Here is a 25,606-nt window from a genome sequence, read left to right on the forward strand (position 1 = left end):
GCTTCTACCTCTTGGCTAGTATGCATAGTATGGGTACTATGATCATGGGTGTACAAATAGAAATATCTGTTTGAGATTCCACTCTCAATTTTTTTGGATACATACACAGAGTGGCATTGCTGGATCATATGGTTGTTATATTTATAATTTTTTGAAGAACTGCCATACTGCTTCCAAAAGCTTTTAAGTTTCTTTTAATTCTTGACCATCTGAAAGTCCATAATCTGTCTAAACATGGAGTCTCTCCCCTACTCTGCCCCTCCACCAAGCAGTAGGCTTTGACTCTGAGTATTTGTATCTTCTCTCAGGTCTGACAAATTATTTTTGTTTTATCGTTTCTTTGATAATTTCATTTATTCTATATTTCTGGAATATTTGTTTGGTCCAGCATTGCATTTCCTGGACTGAACCTCTGTGATGTTCACCTTTAAATTTTTAAAATTTGATATATAGTCCAGGAGATTGCTTTGGCTTACTTTAACTTCCAAAAACCATCAAGAATTTTTGGGATTTTTGTTTGTTTGTTGTTAAGAAGGGGGATGGATTGAGGCAGTCATGTTTAAAAATCTGAAAAGCTGCTCTTGTACTATGTTTCATTTTGAAACATTCTGCTATTTTATGGAAGCAAGATGAGGTATCTTTTTGAATCTCTGAGGAATCTGATTTAAAGGAAAAAAATTCTCTTTTATTAAGTAGTTTTTTCCTTCTCTTCTCCACTGTTTATCCTGCCTTTAATGCTGTTGCTGCCTCTTTCTCTTTCGAGACAGGGTCTTGCTTTCTTGTGCAGGCTGGAGTGCAACAGTACAATCATGGCTCACTGCAGCCTCAGCCTCCCACGCTCAAGCAGTCCTCCCATCTCAGCCTCCTGAATTGCTGGGATCACAGGCACATGCCAGCATGACTGGTTAATTTTTTAATTTGTCCTAGAGATGGGGTCTTGCTATGTTCCCTAGGCCGGTCTTCAACTCCTGGCCTCAAGCAATCCTCCTGCCTCAGCCTTCCAAAGTGCTGGAATTACAGGCATGAGCCACTATGCCCAGTCTGCCAGCCTTCTTTCCTTCCTTCTTTACTTCCTCCCTTCCCCTCTTTTTCTTTTCTTTCTTTTATGGGAATCACATAGCAACAGAGGAAGCAAAATAAAGAGGGGAGGTGCTAACTTGGTTTCTGTTTGTTTTGTTTGTTTGTTTGACAGGTTTTTGCTCTGTCACCCAAGCATTTCAGCCTCAACATCCTGGGCTCAGGTAATCTTCTCACCTCAGTCTCCCGGGTAGCTGGGACTACAGGCACGCCACCACCACACCTGGCTCATCTTTTTGTATTTTTTGTAGAGATGAGGTTTCACCATGTTGCCCTGGCTGGACTGGAACTCTTGGGCCCAAGCAATCCACCTACTTTAGCCTCCCAAAGTGGTGAGATCACAGGTGTGAACCACCATGCCCAGCCATGCTTCCTTTCTTTCTTTACATGCCTGATTATCCTTGACTGTTCATACTTATTCTTAAATATGAAAAGAGAATGCATCTTAAGTTTCTTGAGAAAAGAAAGAACACTTCTACTTTTTGTCTATGTGAGGGGAGGCTGGGGTTGATGATTTTCCATGACTTAGTTACTCCCTCATTCTTATTCGCAGGCATGATCCTATTTTACTACATCTGTGAATGTGTATGTCTGAGTTCTCAACCTGTCTGGAATTCCCTCCACAGTTCTAACTTGCTAAGCTGCTGGTCCTTCCATTCTTTTTTATTTTTATTTATTTATTTTTGAGACAGAGTCTCTCTCTCTGTTGCCCAGGCTGGAGTGCATTGCGCCATCTCGGCTCACTGCAACCTCTGCTTCCCGGGTTCAAGTAATTCTCCTCCCTCAGCTTCCAAAGTAGCTTGGATTACAGGCACCTGCCGTCATGCTTGGCTAACTTTTTGTATTTTTAGTAGAGATGGATTTTCGCCATATTGGCCAGACTGGTCTCAAACTCCTGACCTCAGGTGATCCACCTGCCTCGGCCTCCCAAAGTGCTGGGATTACAGGCATGAGCCACTGCTTCCTGTTCATTTATTTTTTTAAATTAATCACTGCTTTTGTCTGCTTTATAGCTTCCAAAGTATTTTGATATCTCTACCCATTGATGACATACCTCTTGCCCCCATTTTCTGCTTTTAATTTTTCATTGTGTTATGTTTTATACCTTTTTAAAAATTTTTCTTTACTAACATTTTGATGGAGTGCTGGGAGGAATTATAAATGGCTTTGTTCCATCTGTCTTGAACTAGAAACCCTTTTATATGGATTATGTTGTATGAATGTGAATGATTGTTTTCATTACAAAATTATTATTATTATTATTTTTAAAGATGGGGTTTCACCATGATGGCCAGGCTGGTATCGAACTCCTGACCTCAGGTGATCCACCCATCTCGACCTCCCAAAGTGCTAGGATTACAGGCATGAACCACCGTGCCGGGCCTCATTACAAAATTATTTCACAAAAGATTAAGCTACCATTGGGCATTTGTTTACAGATCATTATTTGATAAGAGAGAAATTTGAGTATATTTGATTTTGTTCTGGTTGTTTTGTTTTTTTTTAAACAGAGATTCACTCTGTTGCCCAGGCTGGAATGCAGTGGCCCAATCTCAGCTCACTGCAACTTCCACCCCCAGGTTCAGGCAATTCTCCTGCCTCAGCCTCCCAAGTAGCTGGGACTATAGGTACCCGCCACCACACCCAGCTCATTTTTTGTGTGTAGTTCTAGAAGAGACGGAGTTTCACCATGTTGGCCAGGCTAGTATTGAACTCCTGACCTCAGGTAATCTGCCCGTCTCAGCCTCCCCAAGTGTTGGGATTACAGGCGTGAGCAACCACGCCTGGCCTAGTATATTTGATTTTCAGAAAATATTGAAACTTATGTCTTTTTTTCCTATATTGCTTTTGAAGCTTTTCTCCCCTTTGCTTTTTCTCTCTTTTAAGGCTTTTTTTTTTTTTCCATTTCTTTTGAAAGTAATTTTAAAGAACTCTCAAAAAATTTAATAGGCAGATAAATTTAAATGAGTTGATCTTTTATTTGTAAGTGTTAGACCAGGCATCTGTTAAAACAGAAGTGACATTTATTTTGGCTAAACAGTTTCTGTTCTACATATGTGTTTACGTAGCATTTTCACACTCCATAATTTGAATAGAGCAAGTACCCATATTTTTGTTGACTAAGTTTTACTGTAATATTTGTTGAGGAAATGGGTATTAATGACCATTTAGTAGTAAAAGAAATTGTACACAATTATTGTATTGAAATGAGATTTTACTGAGACACGAACTTTTATATCATTGTGTGCAACTTATTTGAATAGTTTTGCAGCATGAACATTTTTGATTCTTAACATAAAGATCCATGTTCTCATCACCAAATGTTAACAGACATTAACATTTTGCTGTTTGCTTCAAACTGATCTCATAGAGAAATGTTAACCAACTTTAAATATTACCACTTCACTATTTCCCTAGAAGTAAGTACTATCAAGTACTTTCAAGTTGGTCTTGATAGTAGTTTTATTTTTTATACTACTCAAGCATGTTTATAAATACTTTTGCTCCATATTCATGTATGTAAACTAATCTATTGCTTTGTAAATTTTATAAGTTTGCATAAATGGCATCACACTGTAGGTATTCTTTTCCAGCTACTTTTATTTTTGATCTATTCATGGTGATACAAGTAAATATAATCCATACTTTTAAATTCTGTAGAGAATTACATTGTATTAGCATCATTGTATGCTTCGGCTTGTATATATATGAGAATTTCTCTATAACCCACAGTTCCCCGGGAAATTATATGCATTTTTATTCTACCAGATATCACTCTGGAGATTTCTCATGCTATTCTGATTCCTAATTCTTTATGTGTGACTTATTTTTTTCCCTCTGGGAATTTTTTAGGTTTATCTTTAACACCAATGTTTTGAAATTTCACTTGCTTTGTGTGTTGGGGAGTGGGGTTCTACTTTCAATCTTGACACTTATAGTGTTTAGTTCTGGGAAACTTTTCTGAATCATTTCTTTGATAAATTCCTTCCCTTTCCTTTTGTTATTCTTTCTGTAATAGCTATTAGTTTCAGGACTGACCCTGCAGCTTTCTTAGTTTTATTCTTTACTACTTTGAGTCTGTTTGGTTTTTGTGAAGGAGGAGGGGACTGGGGGATTTTACTTTGGATGTTTTTGTTTTTTCAGTTTGATTTTCTAAGCTTTTATTGAAAATTTTGTCTTTTTTTTTTAAGACAGGGTTTCGCCATGTTGGTCAGGCTGGTCTTGAACTCCTGACCTCAGGTGATCTGCCCGTCTTGGCCTCCAAAGTGCTTGGATTACGGGCGTGAGCCACCACACCCTGCCAATTTTCTGTCATTTTTATAATCTATTTTATTTTATTTTTGAGATGGAGTCTTGCTCTGTTGCCCCGGCTGGAGTGCAGTGGTGCAGTCTCAGCTCACTGCAACCTCTGCCTCCTGGTTGAAGTAATTCTCCTGCCTCAGCCTCCTGAGTAGCTGGGATGACATGTGCTTGTAACCACGCCTGGCTAATTTTTGTATTTTTGGTAGAGGCAGGGTTTCGCCATGTCCACCAGGCTGGTCTCCAACTCCTGACCTCAGGTGATTCGCTTGCCTCAGCTTCCCAACGTGCTGGGATTACAGGCGTGAGCCACCACACCTGGCCTATCATTTTTACTTAAAAAAATTTTTTTTAAACTTGACATTATAGTCTTACATATTTATTAGGTATAAAATTATGTGTTATGACGTATGTATGCAGTGTAAAATAGTTGAATAAAGATAATAAACATATCTGTCACCTTAAGTAATTATCATTTATTCCACCTGTCTAACCAAAACTTTCTATCCTTTGACCAGCATCTCCCCATTCTTTACCACCCTCCCAGCCTCTGGTATCTACCATTTTACTCTCTGCTTCTGTGAGTTTGATTGTTGTAGATAAGACATGCAAGTGAGAATATACAATATTTGTTTTTCTATTCCTGGCTTATTTTACTTAGCATAATATCCTCCAGGTTCGTCCATGTTGTTGTAAATGACAGAATTTCCTTCTTTTTTAAGGCTGAACAGTATTCCATTGTGTATATATACCAGATTTTCTTTATCCATTCATTCATTGATGGACACTTAGGTTGATTATATAACTTGGTTTTGGTAATAATGCCACAGTGAACATGGGAGTGCAGATATTTCTTCCACATACTGAATTCAGTTCCTTAGGGTTGTATACCCAGAGGTGGGATTGCCGGATCATACGGTAATCTGGTTTTAGTTTTTTGAGGAAACACCAGATAGTTGTCCATAATGACTGTACTAATTTACATGTCCACCATTAGTGTACAAGGGTTCTCTTTTCTCCACATCCTTACCAGTACCTGTTATCTTTATCTTCCTAATAGTCATTCTGACAGGTGTGAGATGATATGTTATTGTGGCCTTAATTTGCATTTCCCTGATGATTAGTGGTGTTGAGCATTTTTTCACATATCTGTTGTCCATTAGTATGCCATTTTAATTTCAAAAAGCACTTTTCTTTCCTCTGAATTTTTTTTTTTAGAGACAGGTTCTCACTCTGTCACCCAGGCTAAGTGCAGTGGCCCATCACTACAGTCCTGAACTCCTGGGCTAAAGCAATCCTCCCATCTCAGCTTCCGTAGTAGCTAGGACTACATGTGCTTGCTACTCTACCCAGCTAATTAAATTCTCTCTCTTTTTTTTTTTTTTTTTTTTTGAGACGGAGTCTTTATCTCTTCGCCAGGCTGGAGTGCAGTGGCACAATCTCGGCTCACTGCAACCTCCACCTCCCAGGTTCAAGCCATCCTCCTGCCTCAGCCTCCCAACTAGCTGGGACTACAGGCCTGCACCACCATGCTAAGCTAATATTTGTATTTTTTGTAGAGATGAGGTTTCACCATGTTGGCCAGGCTGGTGTCAAGCTCCTGACCTCAGGTGATCTACCTACCTCGGCCTCCCAAAGTGCTGGGATTACAGGCGTGAGCCACCATACCTGGCTTAAAATTTTTTTTTTATAGAGACAGAGTCTGACTTTATTGCCCAGGTTGGTCTCAAACCCTACTGGCCTCAAGCAATCCTTCTACCTTGAACTCCCAAAGCACTGGGATTGTAGACATGAACCACTGCACCACCCAGCCTAGTTCTTTTTTTTTTTTTTTAATAACATCTTTTTGTTCATGAATACAATACTCTTTTATTTCTCTTGAGGATTTTTTTCCCTATTCCCTTCATGTTTTTTTTCTTCTGATTCCTTTTTCTTTGTTTGATTTATTTTGTTTTTCATGATGTATATATTTTTTCAGTATCTGATAATCTTTGGATATCTCTTCATACTTAAGTGTTGCCCTGACAGCCTTGACAGGCATGTCATTTGATAGGCCTCACTGTAGGATGCTTGTGGGGATTCTCATTTTATGGAGTATTCCTTTGTGTAAGTAATCTGTAGGTACATTCTCTGGGACTATTGAATTTCCTCAGAGAGCAAAAGAGTTGTTGCCTGCTTGTGGTTTCTTTGATTTCTGGGAGTTGGTAAAGAAGGCTGAGCATATCAGCTTTTATTATGCAAATTTATAGTTTAAATCACTGGTTTTCAGTAAGGCTTTTTACTCTGCCCTTCAGCTAAATCTGCTATCTCTAAACCCAGAGTCCCTATAGTTCACCCTTTGCAAGATAAGCCTCCAGTCTTTTGCCTTTTTTTTTTGAGACAGGGTCTCACTCTGTCGCCCAGGCTGGAGTGCAGTGGTGCGATCTTGACTCACTGCAACCTCTGCCTTCCGGGTTCAAGTGATTCTCCTGCTTCAGCCTCCTGAGTAGCTGGGATGACAGGTGAGTGCCACCACATCTGGCTAATTTTTGTATTTTTAGTAGAGACAGAGTTTCATTATGTTGGTCAGGCTGATCTTGAACTCCTGACCTTAGGTAATTCACCCACCTCAGCCTCTCAAAGTGCTGGGATTACAGGCATGAGCCACCCTACCCAGTCTTTTTTCTTTTTTCCCAAGAGACAGGGTCTCACTTTGTCACCCAGGCTAGAGTACAGTGATGTGATCGTAATTCTCTACAGCCTCAACCTCTTGGGCTTAAGTGATCCTCCTGCCTCAGTCTCCCATATAGCTGGTGCTACAGGCATACACCATCATGCTGGGCTAATTTTTGCCCCCATTTTTTTTTTGTAAAGATAGGGTCTTGCCATGTTGCAGAGGCTGGCCTTAGACTCCTAGCCTCCTCCAACCTAGGAGTCCCAAAGTGCTTGGATTACAGGCGTGAGCCCATGCCTAGCCCAGACATGTATTAAAACTACCAAACAGGCCAGGTGTGGTGACTTGCACCTGTGATTCCAGCACTTTGGAGGTGGAAAGATAGCTGAAGACCAGGAGTTACAAGGCTGCAGTGAGCTATGATTGTACCACTGCACTCCAACCTAGGCGACAGAGAAGAGCCTGTCTCTAAAAATAAAAAATACATGTCTGCAACCTGTTTATTAATCTTCTCCTTTGAGAAGTAGGGTCTATGTTCCTTCGTCTTGAATCTGAACAGGACTTAGTGACTTGCTTGTAATCAATAATGCAACAGAAGTGACTTCTGAGGGTTGGCCAGAAAAGGCCATGTAGCTTCTGCTTTGGTAATCAGGTGATATTTAAGAAGTCTGACAATGTTGAGATCCTCAATCTGGAGAGGCCACATACAGATACTCCTTGGGACAGTCTCAGCTAAATTTCTAGCCAGCATCCCTAATCAGCTGCCAATCATGTTAATTGAGCTTTCAGGTGACCTTCTCCCCAGCCAGTATTTGTATTCAATAATATGAGAAAACTCAGGTGAGAACTGTCCAGTTGAGCCCTTACAATTAATGAGCCAATATTGATACATTGTTAACTAAAGCCCATCATTTATTTGCATTTTCTGAGTTTTTACCTAATGGCCTTTTTCTGTCCAAGGTCTCATTAAGGATGTACCAGCTCCTTCCAAATGTTAGGAAGGAGCTAGCCATGCAGCTATGGAGGTGGAGGGATGAAAGTGATTCTAGGAAGAAAAGAGCAAATCCAAGGGTCTAGAGATGGGAAACAAGTTCGGTATATTGTAGGAATAGAAAGAAGGCCACTGCAGCTAGAGAGCAGTAAGTCTAGTCATTTAGTCATCTTGTCTCCTTAGGCCCCTGTTGGCTGTGGCAGTTTCACAGGCTTTCCTTGTTTTTTATCACCTTGACAATTTTGAGGAGTACTGCTTAGATATTTTGTAGGATATCCTTCTATTGGAGTTTCTCTAATGCTTTTATTATTATTAGAATGGGGTTATCATGGATTTGGTTTTGGGGGAAGACCATTGAGGTAAAGTGCCTTTCTCATTACCAAGAATATGAACTGTTAATGTCAAGTTTGATTACCTGGCTGAAGTAGTGTTTGTCAGGTTTCTCCACTGTAAAGTTACTCTCCCCCTTGTTTTCATTTTGCACTTTTTGAAAAGAAAATAACTGCCCAATCTACCCTTATGGGTGGGAAGTTGTGCTTGACCTCTTTGAAGGTGGACGATCTACATAAATTATTTGGCATCCTTCTGCATTGAAGATTTGTCTGGTGTACCCCCATTCATTTACGTATTCAGTCCTTTATTTTTATCAGCATGGACTCATGGATATTTGTACTCTGGGTTATAATCCAATATTACATTATTTTGTTGCTCAGATTGTTTATCCATTAAAAAAGAAAATGTTTGATCTGTCATAGACCAAGAGTGGTTATAACATGTCAGAAATAGAATCAATGATTCAGAGTTTCCAATTATTATATAATCTTGGTATTTTTAGGATACTTCTAGCTACCTAGCATGATTGGCAAAATCACAGGTGGGGAGATTTTCCATAGCCAGACTACCTTGCTTCATCCAACACTGTACTTTGGAATGACTTAACTGAGGCTTGCCTTTTACTTTTCATTTTTAAAATAAACTTTTAATGTTGAAATAATTTCAGATTTACAGAAAAGTTTGCAACGATAGTACAGAGACTTCCCCATCTAACCCCTACCCAGTTTCCACTGACGTTAACTTTTTTTTTTTTTTTTTTGAGATGAGGTCTTGCTCTATCTCCTGTCACACTACTGGAGTGCAGTGGTATGATCAGGGCTCACTCCAGCCTCAACCTCCCAAGCTCAGGAGATCTCCCATCCCAGCCTCCTGAGTAACCTGGACTACAGTCTTGTGCCACCATGTCTGGCTAATTTTTTACTTTTTTGTAGAAATGGGGTCTCATTATTTTGCCCAGGCTGATCTCAAACTCCTGAGCCCAAGTGATCCTCCTACCTTGGCCTCCCAAAGTGTTGGGGTTACAGGTATGAGCTACCACACCAGGCCTCTAATGTTAACTTTTTACATTTACTGTAGTGCATTTATCAAAACTTAAAAAAAACTAACATTACTATTCTGTTAACTATAGCTTTTGGATTTCGCCAGTTTTTCTAGTAATTCTGTTTATCTGTGTCAATATCCAATTAGGGATATGACATTGCATTTAGTACTCTTGCCTTTTGAGCCCCTGAACATATATAACTATTATTTTTTAAAAGGAAGAAAAAAGCTTGTAATACATTAGCCACTGAAGCCCAGATTTTGAGAATGCGTGCTCTAGGCTAGTCTTAATTGGTTTGATTTCTGATTTGCCACTTAGTTGTGTTGTCTGGATACCCTAGGTATCCCAGTTTTCTTAATGGTAAAATGAGAATATAAATAGTACTAACCTTACTAAGTTGTTATTAGAATTAAATGACATAGAGTATATATATCAATATTTTATTGTAGTACCTGACATATAGAACTCATTAAAAAATAAAACATTGTTATTGCTATTTATGCTACTTTCCTAGTTAGAAGAGCAACATACTAGCCTTCAGAAACCTTTGGGAAAAATCTTATCCATGAGCCTGAAGCATCCTTAACACCACCTCATTTTCTTTGATAGGAAGCAGATGGGATTGACAGATTGTGCTTTCTTAAGCAAGGCTTGCCAGTGTCCAGGTGCCCCCTCTAACAAAGTATGCCAACTGCAGTAAGGAGAATTTTGAAGTATCTGATCGTCTTTTATTGAAGTTTTATGATTTGCTTTACCTAAAAGCATATGATTTGCTTTTATCTAAAGTTTTTTTTTTTTTTTTTTTTTTTTGAGACGGAGTCTTGCTCTGTCATCCAGGCTGGAGTGCAGTGGCACAATCCGGTATCATGGTTTTGTTTTTTTGAGACAGTGTCTTGCTTGGTGGTCCAGGCTAGTATTCAGTGGTACAATCATGGCCCACTGCAGCCTTGACCTTCAGGCTCAAGAGTTCCTCCCACTTCAGCCTCCCAAATAGCTGGGACTACAGGTACACGCCACCATGCCTAGCTAAAATTAAAAAAAAAAAAAAAAAATTTGTAGAGACAGGGTCTCCCTATGTTGCCCAGGCGGGTCTTGAATCCTTGGGCTCAAGTGGTCCTCCCACCTCAGCCTCCCAAAGTGCTGGGATTGTAGGTGTGAGCCACCACACATGGCCATTTTTGTTTGTTTGGTTGGTTTTTGTTTTAAATCCTTCATGAAGTCGGGTGGAGAGTCAGCATGTAATTTTTAAAGTGTTGAGTGATTGAAGGACAACTGTACTCCAGTTTTGGACTTGATTACACCCCTTTTTTCAGCATCCCTAATAAATAATGTTAAAATATATCTTTAGTGTTAACTAGATAACTCATTTTTAATGTAGTATATTATGCCTTTTGCTTAATGTAGCAAGTAAGCCTTTTATCCATTGATCCTAGATCTGGCTTCTGGAACAAATGAGTAAGACTTTTTCTTCTTTTAGAAGAATTCAGCCCTGTTCAATATCAGCCCTGTTAGGACTTAATAGTGCCTCTATTCTAAGCAGTCCCAATTTTCTTCAAGCCTTCTTCTTTACAGAATTTGCTTTCTGAACTTTATGCTCTTTTCGTTCTTCTGCTTAGGATATATTTTAGTTTTGTCAATGTCAGTTAAAATGTGATTCTCAGAACTGATGTGGTGCTTTATATGTTTGGCAGTTCAGGGCATTGAGCTTATATTAATTTAGACTGAAGTGTTTATATTTTCCTACTTTAATGAGGTTGAGTTGGTAACCTTGGTTTACCCATCTTCTAGTGGGCCTCTGCAATGTGAGTGGTATTGAATGTGTATTTTTTATAGTAAAACAGCTAATTCATTTGGTGCTCATTTGTTTATTTATTTGTTTATTCCACAAATATTTATGGAGTGCCTACTATGTGCCATGGTAGTTTTATTAATTTTGGGAGTAAACAAGACAGATGCCCTTCTTCTCTTCTCTTCTTCTCATAGCGCTTACATTCTGTTCAGAGTAAAAAAAGTAAAGAATTTGATGAAAAACAATTTCAGCAAGTTATGAGCAAAATAAAAACAGGAAAATGAGATGTGATGGTGTTGGGAGAATAGTCTGGAAGGTTTCTCTGAGTTGCCATTGGGGCTGAGATCTAAATGTTAGGAAGGAGCTAGCCATGCAGCTATGGAGGTGGAGGGATGAAAGTGATTCTAGGAAGAAAATACAGCAAATCCAAGGGTCTAGAGATGGGAAACAAGTTCGGTATATTGGAGGAATAGATACAAGGCCACTGCAGCTAGAGAGCAGTAAATGGTAACTGAAGAGTTACAGGAACAAGATTGAAGAAGTAAGCAGGGGTCAGATTATAGAGAGATAGATGTACTAAGTTTGAATTTTCTTCTGAATTCAGTAGGATGTCCAGAGACATGATTCCATTATACTTAAGAAAGGTCACTCTAGAGGATGAATAGGGAGGCAAAAGTTAAGAGATTATTATGGTAGATTATGCCAACTTTGACTGGAATGATGCAGCTATTGATTGAGAGAAGCAGACTGATGTGGGCTATATTTGGAGGTAAAATTGATAGAATTTGCTAATGAAATAAGTAGTATATGTAAAAGCAAAATCAAAGCTCTGACCTATTAATACGTATATTTTTGTTCAAGTGAATAAACGGATTTGTCTCAACTCTGGAGGAAAAAGACTGGCATACTTTTAATATTTACTCTTGTTTGTGTTGGTGGTAGTTAAGTGCATCACCTCTGGAGCCAGACAGACTGCATTAGAACAGCTCTGCTACCTACTTGGACAAGTTGCTCAGCCTTTCTGTGACTCAGTGCCTTCATCTATAAAATGAGGACAGTAATAAACCTTTGAATATTGTTGCAGATGAATTGATATACATGAAGTTAATGTAGGTTCCCGTGCCTGGTTATAGTAAAGAGACTGTAAATGTTAGCTTTTATTGTTTCTAGAGCTTTGGCAAGGAGTCTACCTGTTAGTCATAAGAAATATTGTTTTGTGTTTTCCTGTAACTATATGTTGCTAGATAAGAGTCTCCATCAATAATGCATTCGTATCAAGGCTCTTTGAGAGTATGCTCATATTGCAGTGTCTTAGAAATGTCTTGTATTATTAGGCATGTTGGATTTTTGCTAGTATGCTTCATACTATAGCATTTATATTGGTGTCTAGGGAAGTGTTGTTAATCCTATTTCTATAAAATTATAAAATTTATCACAAGGATTTTGTTCACTTCATCTCTTACAGAACTGCAATTCAGTTAGGAAGAAATTGATGCTTTAGCAGCATTAAGTACTTAGTTTTGTTCTAAATTTTTTCTAGAAAGGAACTTTTCCCTCAGTTGCTGTGATGATATGCATCTCTTTTACATGCTTTATTAAAGTTTGAAGCTGACTTAACAGAAGCCATTTCATCCCATTTCTCATCCTGCCTTCAGTGTAGAATTCATGTGTTTTATTTATGTTTTTAAATAGTAGAGTTCACTGGTGGATTTACTTCTTCAAGGAAATGGTACTTATTTTTTAAAAACAGAATGTATGTGCTGGGTCTTAGCTCACTGTGCCAGTGCGAGTGATCATTTCTTTGATTTGTTTGAAGAGAGAAAAATTTTGGATATTGATATGTTGATATATGATTTAGGTGTAGAATGAAAAATAAGTTTTACATGATTTTAATCTTATCCTTTTAGGACTCCTTTTCTATAAGTATATTTGTAATTTATTAATACAGTATTACATATAACAGGAAAATTGTAAGTATAAAGCTGATATATAACAAATATTTGCATATATATATTGAGTGGTTCATCAGATTTTTTTTAAATGGGAATATGTAATTTTATTGTAAAATTCAATAATCGTCATACCTGAAAAACGTCTCACAAAGATACCTAGACCCAAATGGAAGTAAATTGATCTAGACCAGTATTGCTCAAAACCTTAAATCACCAGCATGTTTTTTTGATGATCCCATCCAAGATCGATTGAAAAAAAATCTTTAAGTGTGGGAATAGGGCTGTTTAGTCTGCATTTTGAGCAGATATAGCAGTAAACATTTTATGGTGTTTATTGTGTTTTAAGTGCTGTTCTAAGCATATTACATTGACTCGTTTTTCATGGCAGCCCTGTGAGATATAGGTACAGGTGACTAAGAAATTTGCCCAAGGTCACCTAATTAGAGTATAGGGTCAGCATTGTATGTAAAAAACATACCAGAGAATTCTTTTGCATACTTTTGGGAACCATTACTCTAGTCTAAGTCATTTAAAATTGGGAAAACTTTATTCTACAAAATAGTAAAGTTGGGTAGGCGGGGAGTGGGTGATGCGTACTAGTAGTTTCCAGTTCTAAGTCTTTGTCAGTCAACACTGGGTAGCTACTTCATGGATTATAAATTTAGCAATGTGAAGTCCATTTTTTAGCACCATATTAAAGTTATGTTTTTAACAGCATCCAAGTAATGATACAGTTTTCAGTTTTATAGATATATAGTAAAAGTGATAAAACCAAATGTGTGTAGAATGGAGATTTTTTATGTTTTAATTGAATTGTTGAGTTGTCTTTAGGATCACTGAGAGGAGAAATCTTGATTTCAATACCCGCTTTTGAAAGTCTTCTAAAATATATTAGCATATCTTTTTACCTTGATTTATTGAACAACCTGATTCACTATTATGAATATTCTCATTATCCAGTCTACTGTAAACTTACATGTCGAACCCTAGACTCACCTTGTAAATTAAATTAAAATAAAATTATTAATGAAGTCTTATTTCTTGGTTTTCCTTTCTCCTAGAACAGAGGTCTCAATGTGGCTGCACATAAAAGGCACCAGAGAGGCTTTTAAAAGATGGTATCTGTGTCCCATCCCTGGAGATTCTGAGTTAATTGGTCTGATGATTCTTATGTGCTAGGACTGAGAAACCACTGTTGTAGAAGTAGGATATAGGGGAGGAAATTTCTTGGGCTTTTGTTGTTGTTCCTGTAAATTAGGATAATACCGAAAAATATACTTGAGGTAGGAGTTACTGGACTATAGATGGAATATTGTAGATATGTTTTCTGTCAAATTTAAACATTTAACACCTGCAATTTTTTTTTTTTTTTTTTCAGATTTATTGCTAAACATGGGTGCATTTTTGGATAAACCCAAAACTGAAAAACATAATGCTCATGGTGCTGGGAATGGTTTACGTTATGGCCTGAGCAGCATGCAAGGATGGAGAGTGGAAATGGAAGATGCACACACAGCTGTTGTAGGTATTCCTCATGGCTTGGAAGACTGGTCATTTTTTGCAGTTTATGATGGTCATGCTGGATCCCGAGTGGCAAATTACTGCTCAACGCATTTATTAGAACACATCACTACCAACGAAGACTTTAGGGCGGCTGGAAAATCAGGATCTGCTCTTGAGCTTTCAGTGGAAAATGTTAAGAATGGTATCAGAACTGGCTTTTTGAAAATTGATGAATACATGCGTAACTTTTCAGACCTCAGAAACGGGATGGACAGGAGTGGTTCAACTGCAGTGGGAGTTATGATTTCACCTAAGCATATCTACTTTATCAACTGTGGTGATTCACGTGCTGTTCTGTATAGGAATGGACAAGTCTGCTTTTCTACCCAGGATCACAAACCTTGCAATCCAAGGGAAAAGGAGCGAATCCAAAATGCAGGAGGCAGCGTGATGATACAACGTGTGAATGGTTCATTAGCAGTGTCTCGTGCTCTGGGGGACTATGATTACAAGTGTGTTGATGGCAAGGGCCCAACAGAACAACTTGTTTCTCCAGAGCCTGAGGTTTATGAAATCTTAAGAGCAGAAGAGGATGAATTTATCATCTTGGCTTGTGATGGGATCTGGGATGTTATGAGTAATGAGGAGCTCTGTGAATTTGTTAAATCTAGGCTTGAGGTATCTGATGACCTGGAAAATGTGTGCAATTGGGTAGTGGACACTTGTTTACATAAGGTATGTAAATTTTTTTGTCATTAAAATAGTATCTTAATTTTGAAAAGGTACAGTAGATAAAGTTAAACAAACTTAAAATTTTAAAACTTTTCATATTTTCATAGAAGCTGTATATTTTTAAATTCTTTCTTTATCAGAAATGAAACCATTGCTTTCTTTGCCATCCTTGTCTGTCCCAACCTTCTAATTTGAAAATTAAACTTGTTAAATTTGAGGTATTTGTTGTCATTTAAGTACTTTATGGCTTGTTGCTATAGCAGAGGCATTTACACAGAATTGTGACATTTTCTTGACATTGGCAGTAGCCATCTTATGCCTGATTATAAAGCAGCTTGATAAAATATGTATATAATAGAATTCTGTAGTAGATATTACTAAAAGATAAAGAGCCACATAAAATATTGGAAGATGTACTAGATGCCTAGCCTATATAAAATTTAGTTCTGAGCCTCCTAGCAGTGAAAACGAAAACCGAAATAAAAATATGGATTGTATATTACTCATTGTCTTCTAAAAGCAGCTTTTATCTGACAATACAGATTTACATGTGGCTCTCTTTGTAAGTAATATATAACTTGATGGATGGTATCTTTTCTAGAAGATAAAATTCTTTTCATATAGATGTTTTTATCATTTCTGATTGAAAACCAAAGGCTTATATAAAATGTAATCTTGTGAAAAATTCCTATGGAACACCAAAGTTTATTTAGATTTCTAATTTTCTATGAATCATTGCTTGATACATTAATAGAAAAAAAGTCCAGAATAATAGATAATTGGCAATTCTTTTGAATGTCTTTAAAATACTCAGTTGTTTCAAGTGGGTTTTTGACAGCATATACGTATAATTCAGTTAAAATTTGAGTTATCTGGACAGTGTCTGGAGTGTGTAAGTATTCTCTGACTGAAAAGATATCAAGGTAAAACTGACCTTTAGTTATATGAAATAAATGGTTCTATCTAGAACCATTCTGTCTCCCTACTGCAAAATTTACTGTGAAAGGTATGGGCATAACCAGAAAGTTTTTCAAAAAGGATCTCTGGGTCTATGGAAATGCCCAGATTTTGGTGAAATAGCAATTATTTTTAATAGAATGGAAAGAGACAGTTTCAAAAACAAAATTTAAAGGCTATTGTCAGTGGACAGCTTTTTTCTGAAAGGATTTTAATGATGGTACCTCTAGCTCCTCTGATTTTTATTTTTAACACACTGTATCTTTTTTACATCTGGATAAGTTAAGTAAAGAAGTATTGATGGTTGTCAGTCATCAAATAGTTAAGTGGATCTAAAATTAATGTATTTGTCTTTGAACTCTAAATGAAACAATTCTGACCTGTAGCTTTTTGAGACAAGCACAGGGGTATGTTTGTTGCCTGACTAGCTAATGAAAATAATGTTTTCCCCAATTATAAAAAAAAAAAAAGTATATACTTATTATTGGAAAAAAAATCCAGATATTACAGAAAATATACACAAACACTCAAAATTTTGCTATCTACCGAAGTCAGCTGCTTTCATTGTTGTGGTGTATATCTTTCCAGTCTTTTCTGCCTGCCTGCAATTATGTGTATTTTTATAAAACTGAGATCATTATACTTGTTATTCTACAGCCTGTCTTTTCCAACAATATATTGTAGAGAGATCTTCATGCCTATAAGTATTGATGTATATCATTTTTATTGGCTGATAGTATATTATTGAAAGAATGTGGTTTTGTGAGAATAGCCAAAATGTCTATTATGTCTGTAATTTGGACTAAGGAAAGACGTTTGTATTAGTAAACTGTACTCTTATCCATTGAAAGGATGCTAGTTTTTGAAAATTTTGACTTGACCCTTCTAAATGAGGTTTAAATATTTCTGGTGGTATATCTTCACTTGAAAGCTTTTATCAATTTGGAGTGTTTAAATGTTCATGTTGATGGTGTTAAAAGAATCTAGTTGGAGTTCTAGAATCTCAGAAATGAGGAATGATAACAACAGATAAGAGGTTGGGGCCCATGATTTATTCAGTGTTAATGGAAGCTGACCATCATAGTTCCTTCAAATTGAGCTGCATTCAAATTGAGCTGCATTCAAATTGAAATCAGTTTGGAGGTTTGAGTTGAAACAAAACAGACTTAAAATTGTTTTGAAGCATTGAAAGTTACTTATGGAAACCTTCATTTCTGTTTAACTTCATAGTTTGTCATTCTGTTTATTTGTATGGTAAAAGCAAGGGTTAGCAGTAAGATCAAATAGAATTACTTTGAATTTACTCAGAAAAACTGTAAGTTAAAAATCCATGGAAAGCACTTAGCGTTGCTTAATAGTCATCTGCTTTAAGAGGAGAGGAAACATTAAGTAGATGTTTCCCTTATAGAGAGGAAACATTAAGTAGATGTTTCCCTTATAAGGTATTTAAATGAAGTCCTAGATTTTTCTAACACTTTTATCACTTGTCATATTTTTATAGTTTATGAACACTTTTATCTTAACTCATGAAATCTTGGGAGGTTATGATAATCATACTCATTATCATTATACTCATACTCATTATTGCTTTCTGTAAGCCAAACACTAATCTAAATACTTTACACATTTTAACTCATAATTTTCACAACCATATGAGGTAGTTAGCATTACTGTTTTTAATGATAAGCATTTTTCAGGGTTGCCAATTAATATTAAGCTGTAAGTGTTGGATGACTATGGTCAAGTATTATCCTTTTAAATTAGATAGTTAACTCTAGAGGAGAATCACCTAAGAAAGTAGCCCTCCCATTTTATTGCCAATGCTGGCATTTATGGTGTTTACTGCTAACTAATTTTGGGTTGTATAGAATATGTAACTGCTACTTGCACAGCCTTTTGTAACTTGTAAATCATACATACTTTTTAATCCTCATAGTAACTTTCTGATTTGAACAAAATACAAATTTTTATTTTTTTTATTTGCAAGTAAGAAAATGGAGGTTATTTCATATTAAAAGATATCCATAAGTCGTATACTTGATGAGTATTGAGGCTGGGACTAGAATCCAAGTTTTCTGACTCAAGTTTAGTATTTTAGTTAGCAGTGTTTCCCAGGAGGGTCTGATAAAATAAAGAAGTGTGTGTGTGTGTGTGTGTGTGTGTGTGTATCTGTGTGTTTTGGTTTTTATGGTCTGAAAAAATTTTCCCCAAGGGAAACATTAAGATTAAATATTTTTTGTAAGAAATACAAAGATGTTTGAAGTAAAGCGATTCCCCTTTATGTTTCTGCTTTCCAGTCTCATCCCTCTTAGGGAACCACTGCTTATGGTTTGCTGTATATCTTTCCAAATGGTTCTCTGTGTTTATTGATACAAATGTATAAACATAAAATAGGATTTTCTCTTCTTCTATTTTGCAGAAAAGGATCATGCTATGCTTGTTACTTTGTCACCTGCTTTTTTTAAATCATAAAAGTCAGTATTCTTTTAAATTGTTCTTTTAAAATATTATTTGATTTTCTAAAATTTCATTTATATACCATCTACCAGAAGCCTGTTTATTTTAAAACATGAGATAGTACCTCATAGTTGGATAAAATTGAGGGAAATTAATTATTCATTTTCCAAAGGCAATATTATTCTAGATTAATTCATATAACAGAAGATGTAACTCCCTCAACAATTGTTTAGTTCTAAATTCAGGACTTTTTCTTTTCTATTATAATTTTCAGAAAATATCATAAATAGTCCAAAAGTAGACATAGATAATATTAGAGTGGAATGTGGTTGGGTATTTTGAGGTGTAGAGGAGAGGACTAATTGTAAAAGTATGGTATATGTAAAGGCATTGTTTATTGTGGAGATTTCCATATTTTCTTGGTTCATATTGCCCTAGGGTCTCAGTAATTTTTTTCACAATACACTTAACCAAAATTAATACCTAATAGTTCCAAGTATTAAGTGGTTAGATCTAAACTTAAATGAATGTGTGTGTTCTAACAAAATAATACACATATGGCCGGGCACAGTGGCTCATGCCTATAATCTCACTACTTTGGGAGGCAGAGACAGAAGGATTGCTTGAAGCCAGGAATTTGAGACCAGACTGAGCCACATAGAAAGAGCCCATTTCTCTCTCACACACACACACACACACACACACACACACACACACACACACTCTCTCTCTCTCTCTCTCTCTCTCTCTCTTTTTCTTTCTCTTTCTCTCATTGAAAACAGTTTCTATAAATTTCATTAAAAAAAAAAAAAAAACTCCACAGTTACTAATGAGGTGTACCTGGTGGACACTGCACAACTTCTCAAACCTTGGAATCCTAGAACTCTGCCACCCTCATTTCTTGTATCTCATTGATTTTTATGGGGACTTGCTTTTTATCACAGCCACCCCCAAACACCTCCACTTTGCAAAAGTAGGAAGTCATTGGGAGGAATATAGTGTTATCTATTTTATCTAATATTAAAACTGTGAAGTATCTCCACCTTCAGTTGAGTTAATGGGATGTCCACAGATGTTGAGGGTCACTGTGAATCTCCTTCATCTGTGGTGAATACACTGTGGAACATTGGGGCCTCTTGAGGCACTGTTTGAGAACCATGGGTTTAGTGTAAAACATACACTTTGGACCCAATGTTAAATTATGTTGTGCCACTTAGTATACATTTGGGTAAAGCCTTAGTTTCTTCATCTTTGTAAAAAAGATGATGTTAAAATTTTTTTCATGGGGTTGTTGAGAGTAAAGCTGTTGGCAAGTGCCTAAATAGTATCTGATATCTGATTTATAGACCCCAATAGACAGAGTCTCTCTCTGTTACCTGGTGTGATCTCAGCTCACTGCAAGCTCTGCTTCCCAGGTTCAAGTGATTCTCCTGCCTCAGCCTCCCAGATAGCTTGGACTACAGGTGCTTGCTACCATGCCTGGCTAATTTTTTTATTTTTAATAGGGATGAGGTTTCACCATGTTGGCCAGGCTGATCTTGAACTCCTGGCCTCAAGTGATCCTCCTGCCTCGGCCTCCCAAAGTGCTGGGATTACAGGCATGAGCCACTGTGCCCAGCCAACCCCAATAAATTTTAGTTCTGTTGATGATGGTTTTGAAACAAAAAGTTAAATTTATGTAGAGGAAAAATTGGTCCAAGGAATGGGGCAATAGTGGGTACAGTGAATATTCTTAAAAGGAATTAATCATAGGCTCATCTCTTCATGGATGGGTGAAAATTTAGTTTATCCTTTATCTTGGCTGGTTTTGAACTATATGTAAGGTGGGTAACAGTACTAGGTTTTAAAAAAATGATATAAAAATGAATATTGATGGTTTACTTATCAGATATTAATTTAATAACCTTGGCAGAGATAAAGATTCTGTTCACAATCTATATGCTGTGTCGAGACTTGATTCTGGGCACTTTTGTAACCATGCAACATTGAGCTTTAAAACTAACTGTATCACATTATTTTCTGTTTAAGTTTAGGTACCCTTATTTTTGTCAGGGTCACTGGCTTTTTTGACCTAGGACTATAATTATTGATAGTATTACCACTGTACCATTGTAAAAAGTAAAAAGAACATGTAATGAAATAATCAAATTTTTTTTTTTTTTTTTTTTGAGATAGAGTCTTGCTCTGTTGCCCAGGCTAGAGTGCAGTAGCATGACCTCAGCTCACTGCAACTTGCGCCTCCTGGGTTCAGGCGAGTCTCCTGCCTCAGCCGCCTGAGTAGCTGGGATTACAGGTGTGCACCACCACACTTGGCTCATTTTTAAAAATATTTTTAGTAGGGACGGGGTTTCACTGTGTTGGCCAGTTTGGTCTCGAACTCCTGACCTCATGATCCATCTACCTTGGCCTCTCAAAATGCTGGGATTATAGGTGTGAGCCACCATATAGCTCTGCATATAAAAATTGATTATTTTGGCTGAGCATAATGGTGGTGGTGCCGCCACCATAATGGTGGCGCTACCATTATGCCCAGCCGAAATAATCAATTTTTATATGCAGAGCTAATTTATTTAGTCATCCAAGCTGTATTAAAGAAAAATATATTTCATTTCTGGACTTAGTGAAAACTTTATACTGATTAAACAAGAATGATTTGTCTCTACAAAACAGAGAAGCACAAAAAAAGGACCTTTTCTGTTGCTGTATAACAGCTACTGAAACATATTCATACTTGGTGTTTAGGGGAAAGCCATCTTTACATAGAAATAGAAGCAGACCAGAAAGGGTGGCGAAGAAGCAACATCATTGAAATCACAGATGCCTGAGGTGTAAATATACATTATTTCCCTTAAATATCTTTGGAGAGCCATAAACTTACTGGAACTCTGTTTCAATTAATTTTCCAAAAGTATCTATATTTTATAACTTACAAAGTCTTATGGAAATTAGATAGATAAGGAAATGTTCAACAATGCTTATGTTGTTGCTACCAAAATTAAAAGGGGTTAAAAGAAATTAGATTTCTAAAAATGTAATGTGTTAATTCTGTTTATTTATAAAATTGCTTTATAAAATGAAATTATGCTTGATTCTTTTTTTGTTGTTTTGTTTTAGAAATGGGTATCTCACTATGTTGCCCAGGCTAGTCTAAAACTCCTGGCCTCAAGTGATCCTCCTGCCTTCAGCCTCCCAAACTGCTGGGATTACAGGCAGCTACCATGCCTAGCTGTTTGATTCTTAAATATCCATAGTGTAGTTTAAATTTTTTCTAAGTAAAAATTTTTGCTTGACCTGCCCTTATGATATTTATACATGTATATTCATATAACCAAATACCTAGGGTGTTTCTAATATGAGAGTTTTGGTGGGTTTCATTAAGGAATGAAATTAATTTGGCCAATTTGGAAATTGTGTTTTTTCGAGATAACCAAGAATCTAATGAAATACTTACGTTGGTACTTTCTTCCAAAGCACAGCAATCTGTGACAAGTTAATTTATTTTGAGGTCTTCTGAAGACCCAACCTTCACTGCCTTCAGCCTTTACTCTCATTGAATTAGGAGGTGAAAGCAGAAGTTATTCAAGGCCACCTGTCTTTTGGGCTGTGTCATGTAAGTTCTGGAAAGGTCCAAGTCTGAACCAAGCCATGCCTGCCTAGATTCTGGCTTTAATGACTGAAAAGACTAGAATGGGTGTGGTCTTGGTTTCTTTCACTTGAGTTGGCAAATTTGGCAGACTCCACTGTCAGACAAAATAGCCTACCACCTCCATTGACTTAGTTTTTTAGAGTGAACAGGAAAAGAAAGTTTCAAAAAAAAAAATTACTATTCTAACAACAGTTTCATCTGCTCTTAGAAACTCAGTTAAAGTAATATACCTTTAGAAAAAGTAATGAGAAGATATTTTTAATTTATTGCACATAATCTCGTGGTACTAGAATAGTATATATTCTACGCCCTTTTTTTTTTTTTTTTTTTTTTGATACAGAGTCTTGCTCTGTTGCCCAGGCTGGAGTGCAGTGGTGTCATCACAGCTCACTACAACTTCCACCTCCTGGGCTCAAGTGATCCTTCCACCTCAACCTCCCTAGTAGCTGGGACTACAGGTGTGCGCCACCAAGCCCAGCTAATTTTTGTATTTTTTATAGAGACAAAGTTTTGCCATGATGCCCAGGCTGGTCTGGAATGCTCAAATAATCTGCTTGCTTAGGCCTCCCAAAGTGCTGGGATTACAGACATGCCTGAGCCACAGTGCCTGGCTTTATGCTTTTTAACAAAGGTAATTTGTGAGGGTATGATTAAAAGACAGAAGTAAAAGATGTCCTTAAATTAGCATTTTAGCCACTTTATAAAGACTCTAAAACTATTTGTGACTGTACAACAATCTGCTATCTTTTCTTTAAAAGTTATCTCATGACTACAGTTGGATGTTATCCAGTTACAGTCCACTCTGTTGCTGTGCCCTCTGAACAGTTTCTTGTATTAATAGTTGTTCAGTTTAACATCTTGGGTATTCTGCCGAATAACAATTTTCAGCTATGTTAAATTCAACGGAGTTGTAACATTGCTCTGATATAGTTTAAAAGCTAAGCTGGAAAACATTTGCATATGTGTTTGGGAGGATGCGTTGAGGACTAAGCCACTCTGGGAATAGACAATCTTGAGTGGGAAACAGTTTAGAAGATTTAATATATATATATAAGATATCTTCATTTCTCAGATTGGAATGGTTGTGGGTAAGAATAGTTCATCAGAATTAAAAATACAAAAATACTTACAGATCTACCCATACCTAGACACCTTGTTTCTTCAAGTTGTGTTTTCAGTAGTTCACTGGAATAAACTTAAATGTGAACATAAATGTTCTGGATGATTAAATAGACTATAATTGCTTAAAGTATTTTGAAGTAAATAATAGAAAGTTGATAGACTGTAGAAATATAATTTTTTCCTTTTTTTCTTTAATATACAGGGAAGTCGAGATAACATGAGTATTGTACTAGTTTGCTTTTCAAATGCTCCCAAGGTCTCAGATGAAGCAGTGAAAAAAGATTCAGAGTTGGATAAGCACTTGGAATCACGGGTTGAAGGTAAGAAAGATGCTTTTTAAAAATTTATACAGAGACGGAAAGTATTATTTTTTGTTTATCAAATGATTATTTTAAAATCTCCTGGCCGGGTGCAGTGGCTCATGCCTATAATCAATCCCAGCACTTTGGGAGCCTGAGGCAGGTGGATCACAAGGTCAGGAGATCGAAACCATCCTGGCTTACACGGTGAAACCCCATTTCTACTAAAAATACAAAAAATTAGCTGGGCGTGGTGACACACACCTGTAGTCCCAGCTACTCGGGAGGCTGAGGCAGAAGAATTGCTTGAACCTGGGAGGTGGAGGTTGCAGTGTGCCAAGATTGCACCACTGCACTTCAGCCTGGGTGACAGAGCAAGATTCTGTCTCCAAAAAACAAAAATTTCGTTAGGACAAACAAGTATTTCAAAACAAGACCTTGAAAAAACACATCTATCTGTCTAAAATTTACTATTTTGGACCCCAATGTGTGTGGATTTATTGCCAGGGAGCAGACAAATATGTCTGTTTCACCACTAAGGAGAAACATAATTTGAAAGTAGTTGGTTAAAGCTTTCTTTTTTTTCTTTTTCTTTCCCTGCATACATTCCTAGTAGTAAGTGGAGAATCCAGTGAAATTTCCCTTAATGGTCTCATGAAAACCAAGTACTCTAATTCCACTAATACTAATTCTCCCTTCCCAGATTAATCATCACTGGAATTCATTACCATATCCTTTCCCTTTTATTGATAGAGTTAACATTGGTGTTTCAATAGATTATATATTTTTTTAAAACTTCATTTTGCAATATATATATTTTTTTAAACAGCGTCTTGCTCTGTTGCCCAGGCTGGAGTGCAGTGGTGTGATCTCGGCTCACTGCAACAGTCTCAACTCCCTGATCTCAAGTGATTCTCTCACCTCAGCCTCCCAAGTAGCTGGAACTACAGGCACCCACCATCACACCTGGCTAGTTTTGTTTATTTTTTGTAGTGATGAGGTCTCACTGTGTTGTCAAGGCTGGTCTCAATCTCCTGGACTCAAGCAGTGCTCCCACATTGGCCTACCAAAGTGCTGGGATTACAGGCGTGAGCCATCACACCCAGCCTAATAATTTTAAACATACAGAAAAGTTGGAAAAGTATTACAGAGCTCCACATACATGTAGTATCCTTTACCTAGATTCCTCATTTGTTTATATAATACCACATTTGGCTTATCTCTATATATACTTTGTATAACATTCTCAGTCTCTCTCTCCCTCCTTCCTTCCTTCACTCCTCTCATTCCTCTATATATACTTTCTGTAACATTATCATTCTCTCTCCCTCCTTTCTTCCTTCCCCCACCTCTCTCATTCCCCTCCCCGCCATATTACTAATCTTTTTCCTGACCAAATCAATTGAAAGTTGCAAATGTGATATACCAATACTCCTTAATATAACAAAGATTACATAACACTACATAACTATAGTACATCCATAAAAATTAGGAAATTGGCCAGGTGCAGTGTCTCACTCCTATAATCCCAGCACTTTGAGAGGCCAAGACAGGTGGATCATGAGGTCAGGAATTTTAGACCAGCTTGGCCATCATGGTGAAAGCCCGTCTCTACTAAAAATGCAAAATTTAGCTGGGTGTGATGGCAGGCACCTGTGATCCCAGCTACTTGGAAGGCTGAGGCAGGAGAACTGCTTGAACCTGGAAGGTGGAGGTTGCAGTGAGCCGAGGTCATGCCACTGTGCTCTAGCCT

At 37.1% G+C, this 25,606-nt stretch overlaps 1 protein-coding gene across 2 annotated transcripts in view; it reads left to right on the top strand.

Annotated features, from left to right (window-relative positions):
- The window catches only part of PPM1B (protein phosphatase, Mg2+/Mn2+ dependent 1B), a 69,713-nt gene that overhangs the window by 23,044 nt on the left and 21,063 nt on the right, over positions 1–25,606 (top strand). For both annotated transcript variants that reach the window (XM_012450599.2, XM_012450596.2), the window contains exons 2-3: positions 14,516–15,375; positions 23,757–23,874. In XM_012450599.2, coding sequence (XP_012306022.1) covers positions 14,530–15,375; positions 23,757–23,874 — 964 coding nt within the window. In that variant the 5' untranslated portion in view covers positions 14,516–14,529. The remainder of the gene's footprint in view (positions 1–14,515; positions 15,376–23,756; positions 23,875–25,606) is intronic.

Source organism: Aotus nancymaae, unplaced genomic scaffold, assembly GCF_030222135.1.
Source record: "Aotus nancymaae isolate 86718 unplaced genomic scaffold, 86718_ANA_hifiasm-v0.15.2.pri h1tg000057l, whole genome shotgun sequence".
Lineage (NCBI taxonomy): Eukaryota > Metazoa > Chordata > Mammalia > Primates > Aotidae > Aotus > Aotus nancymaae.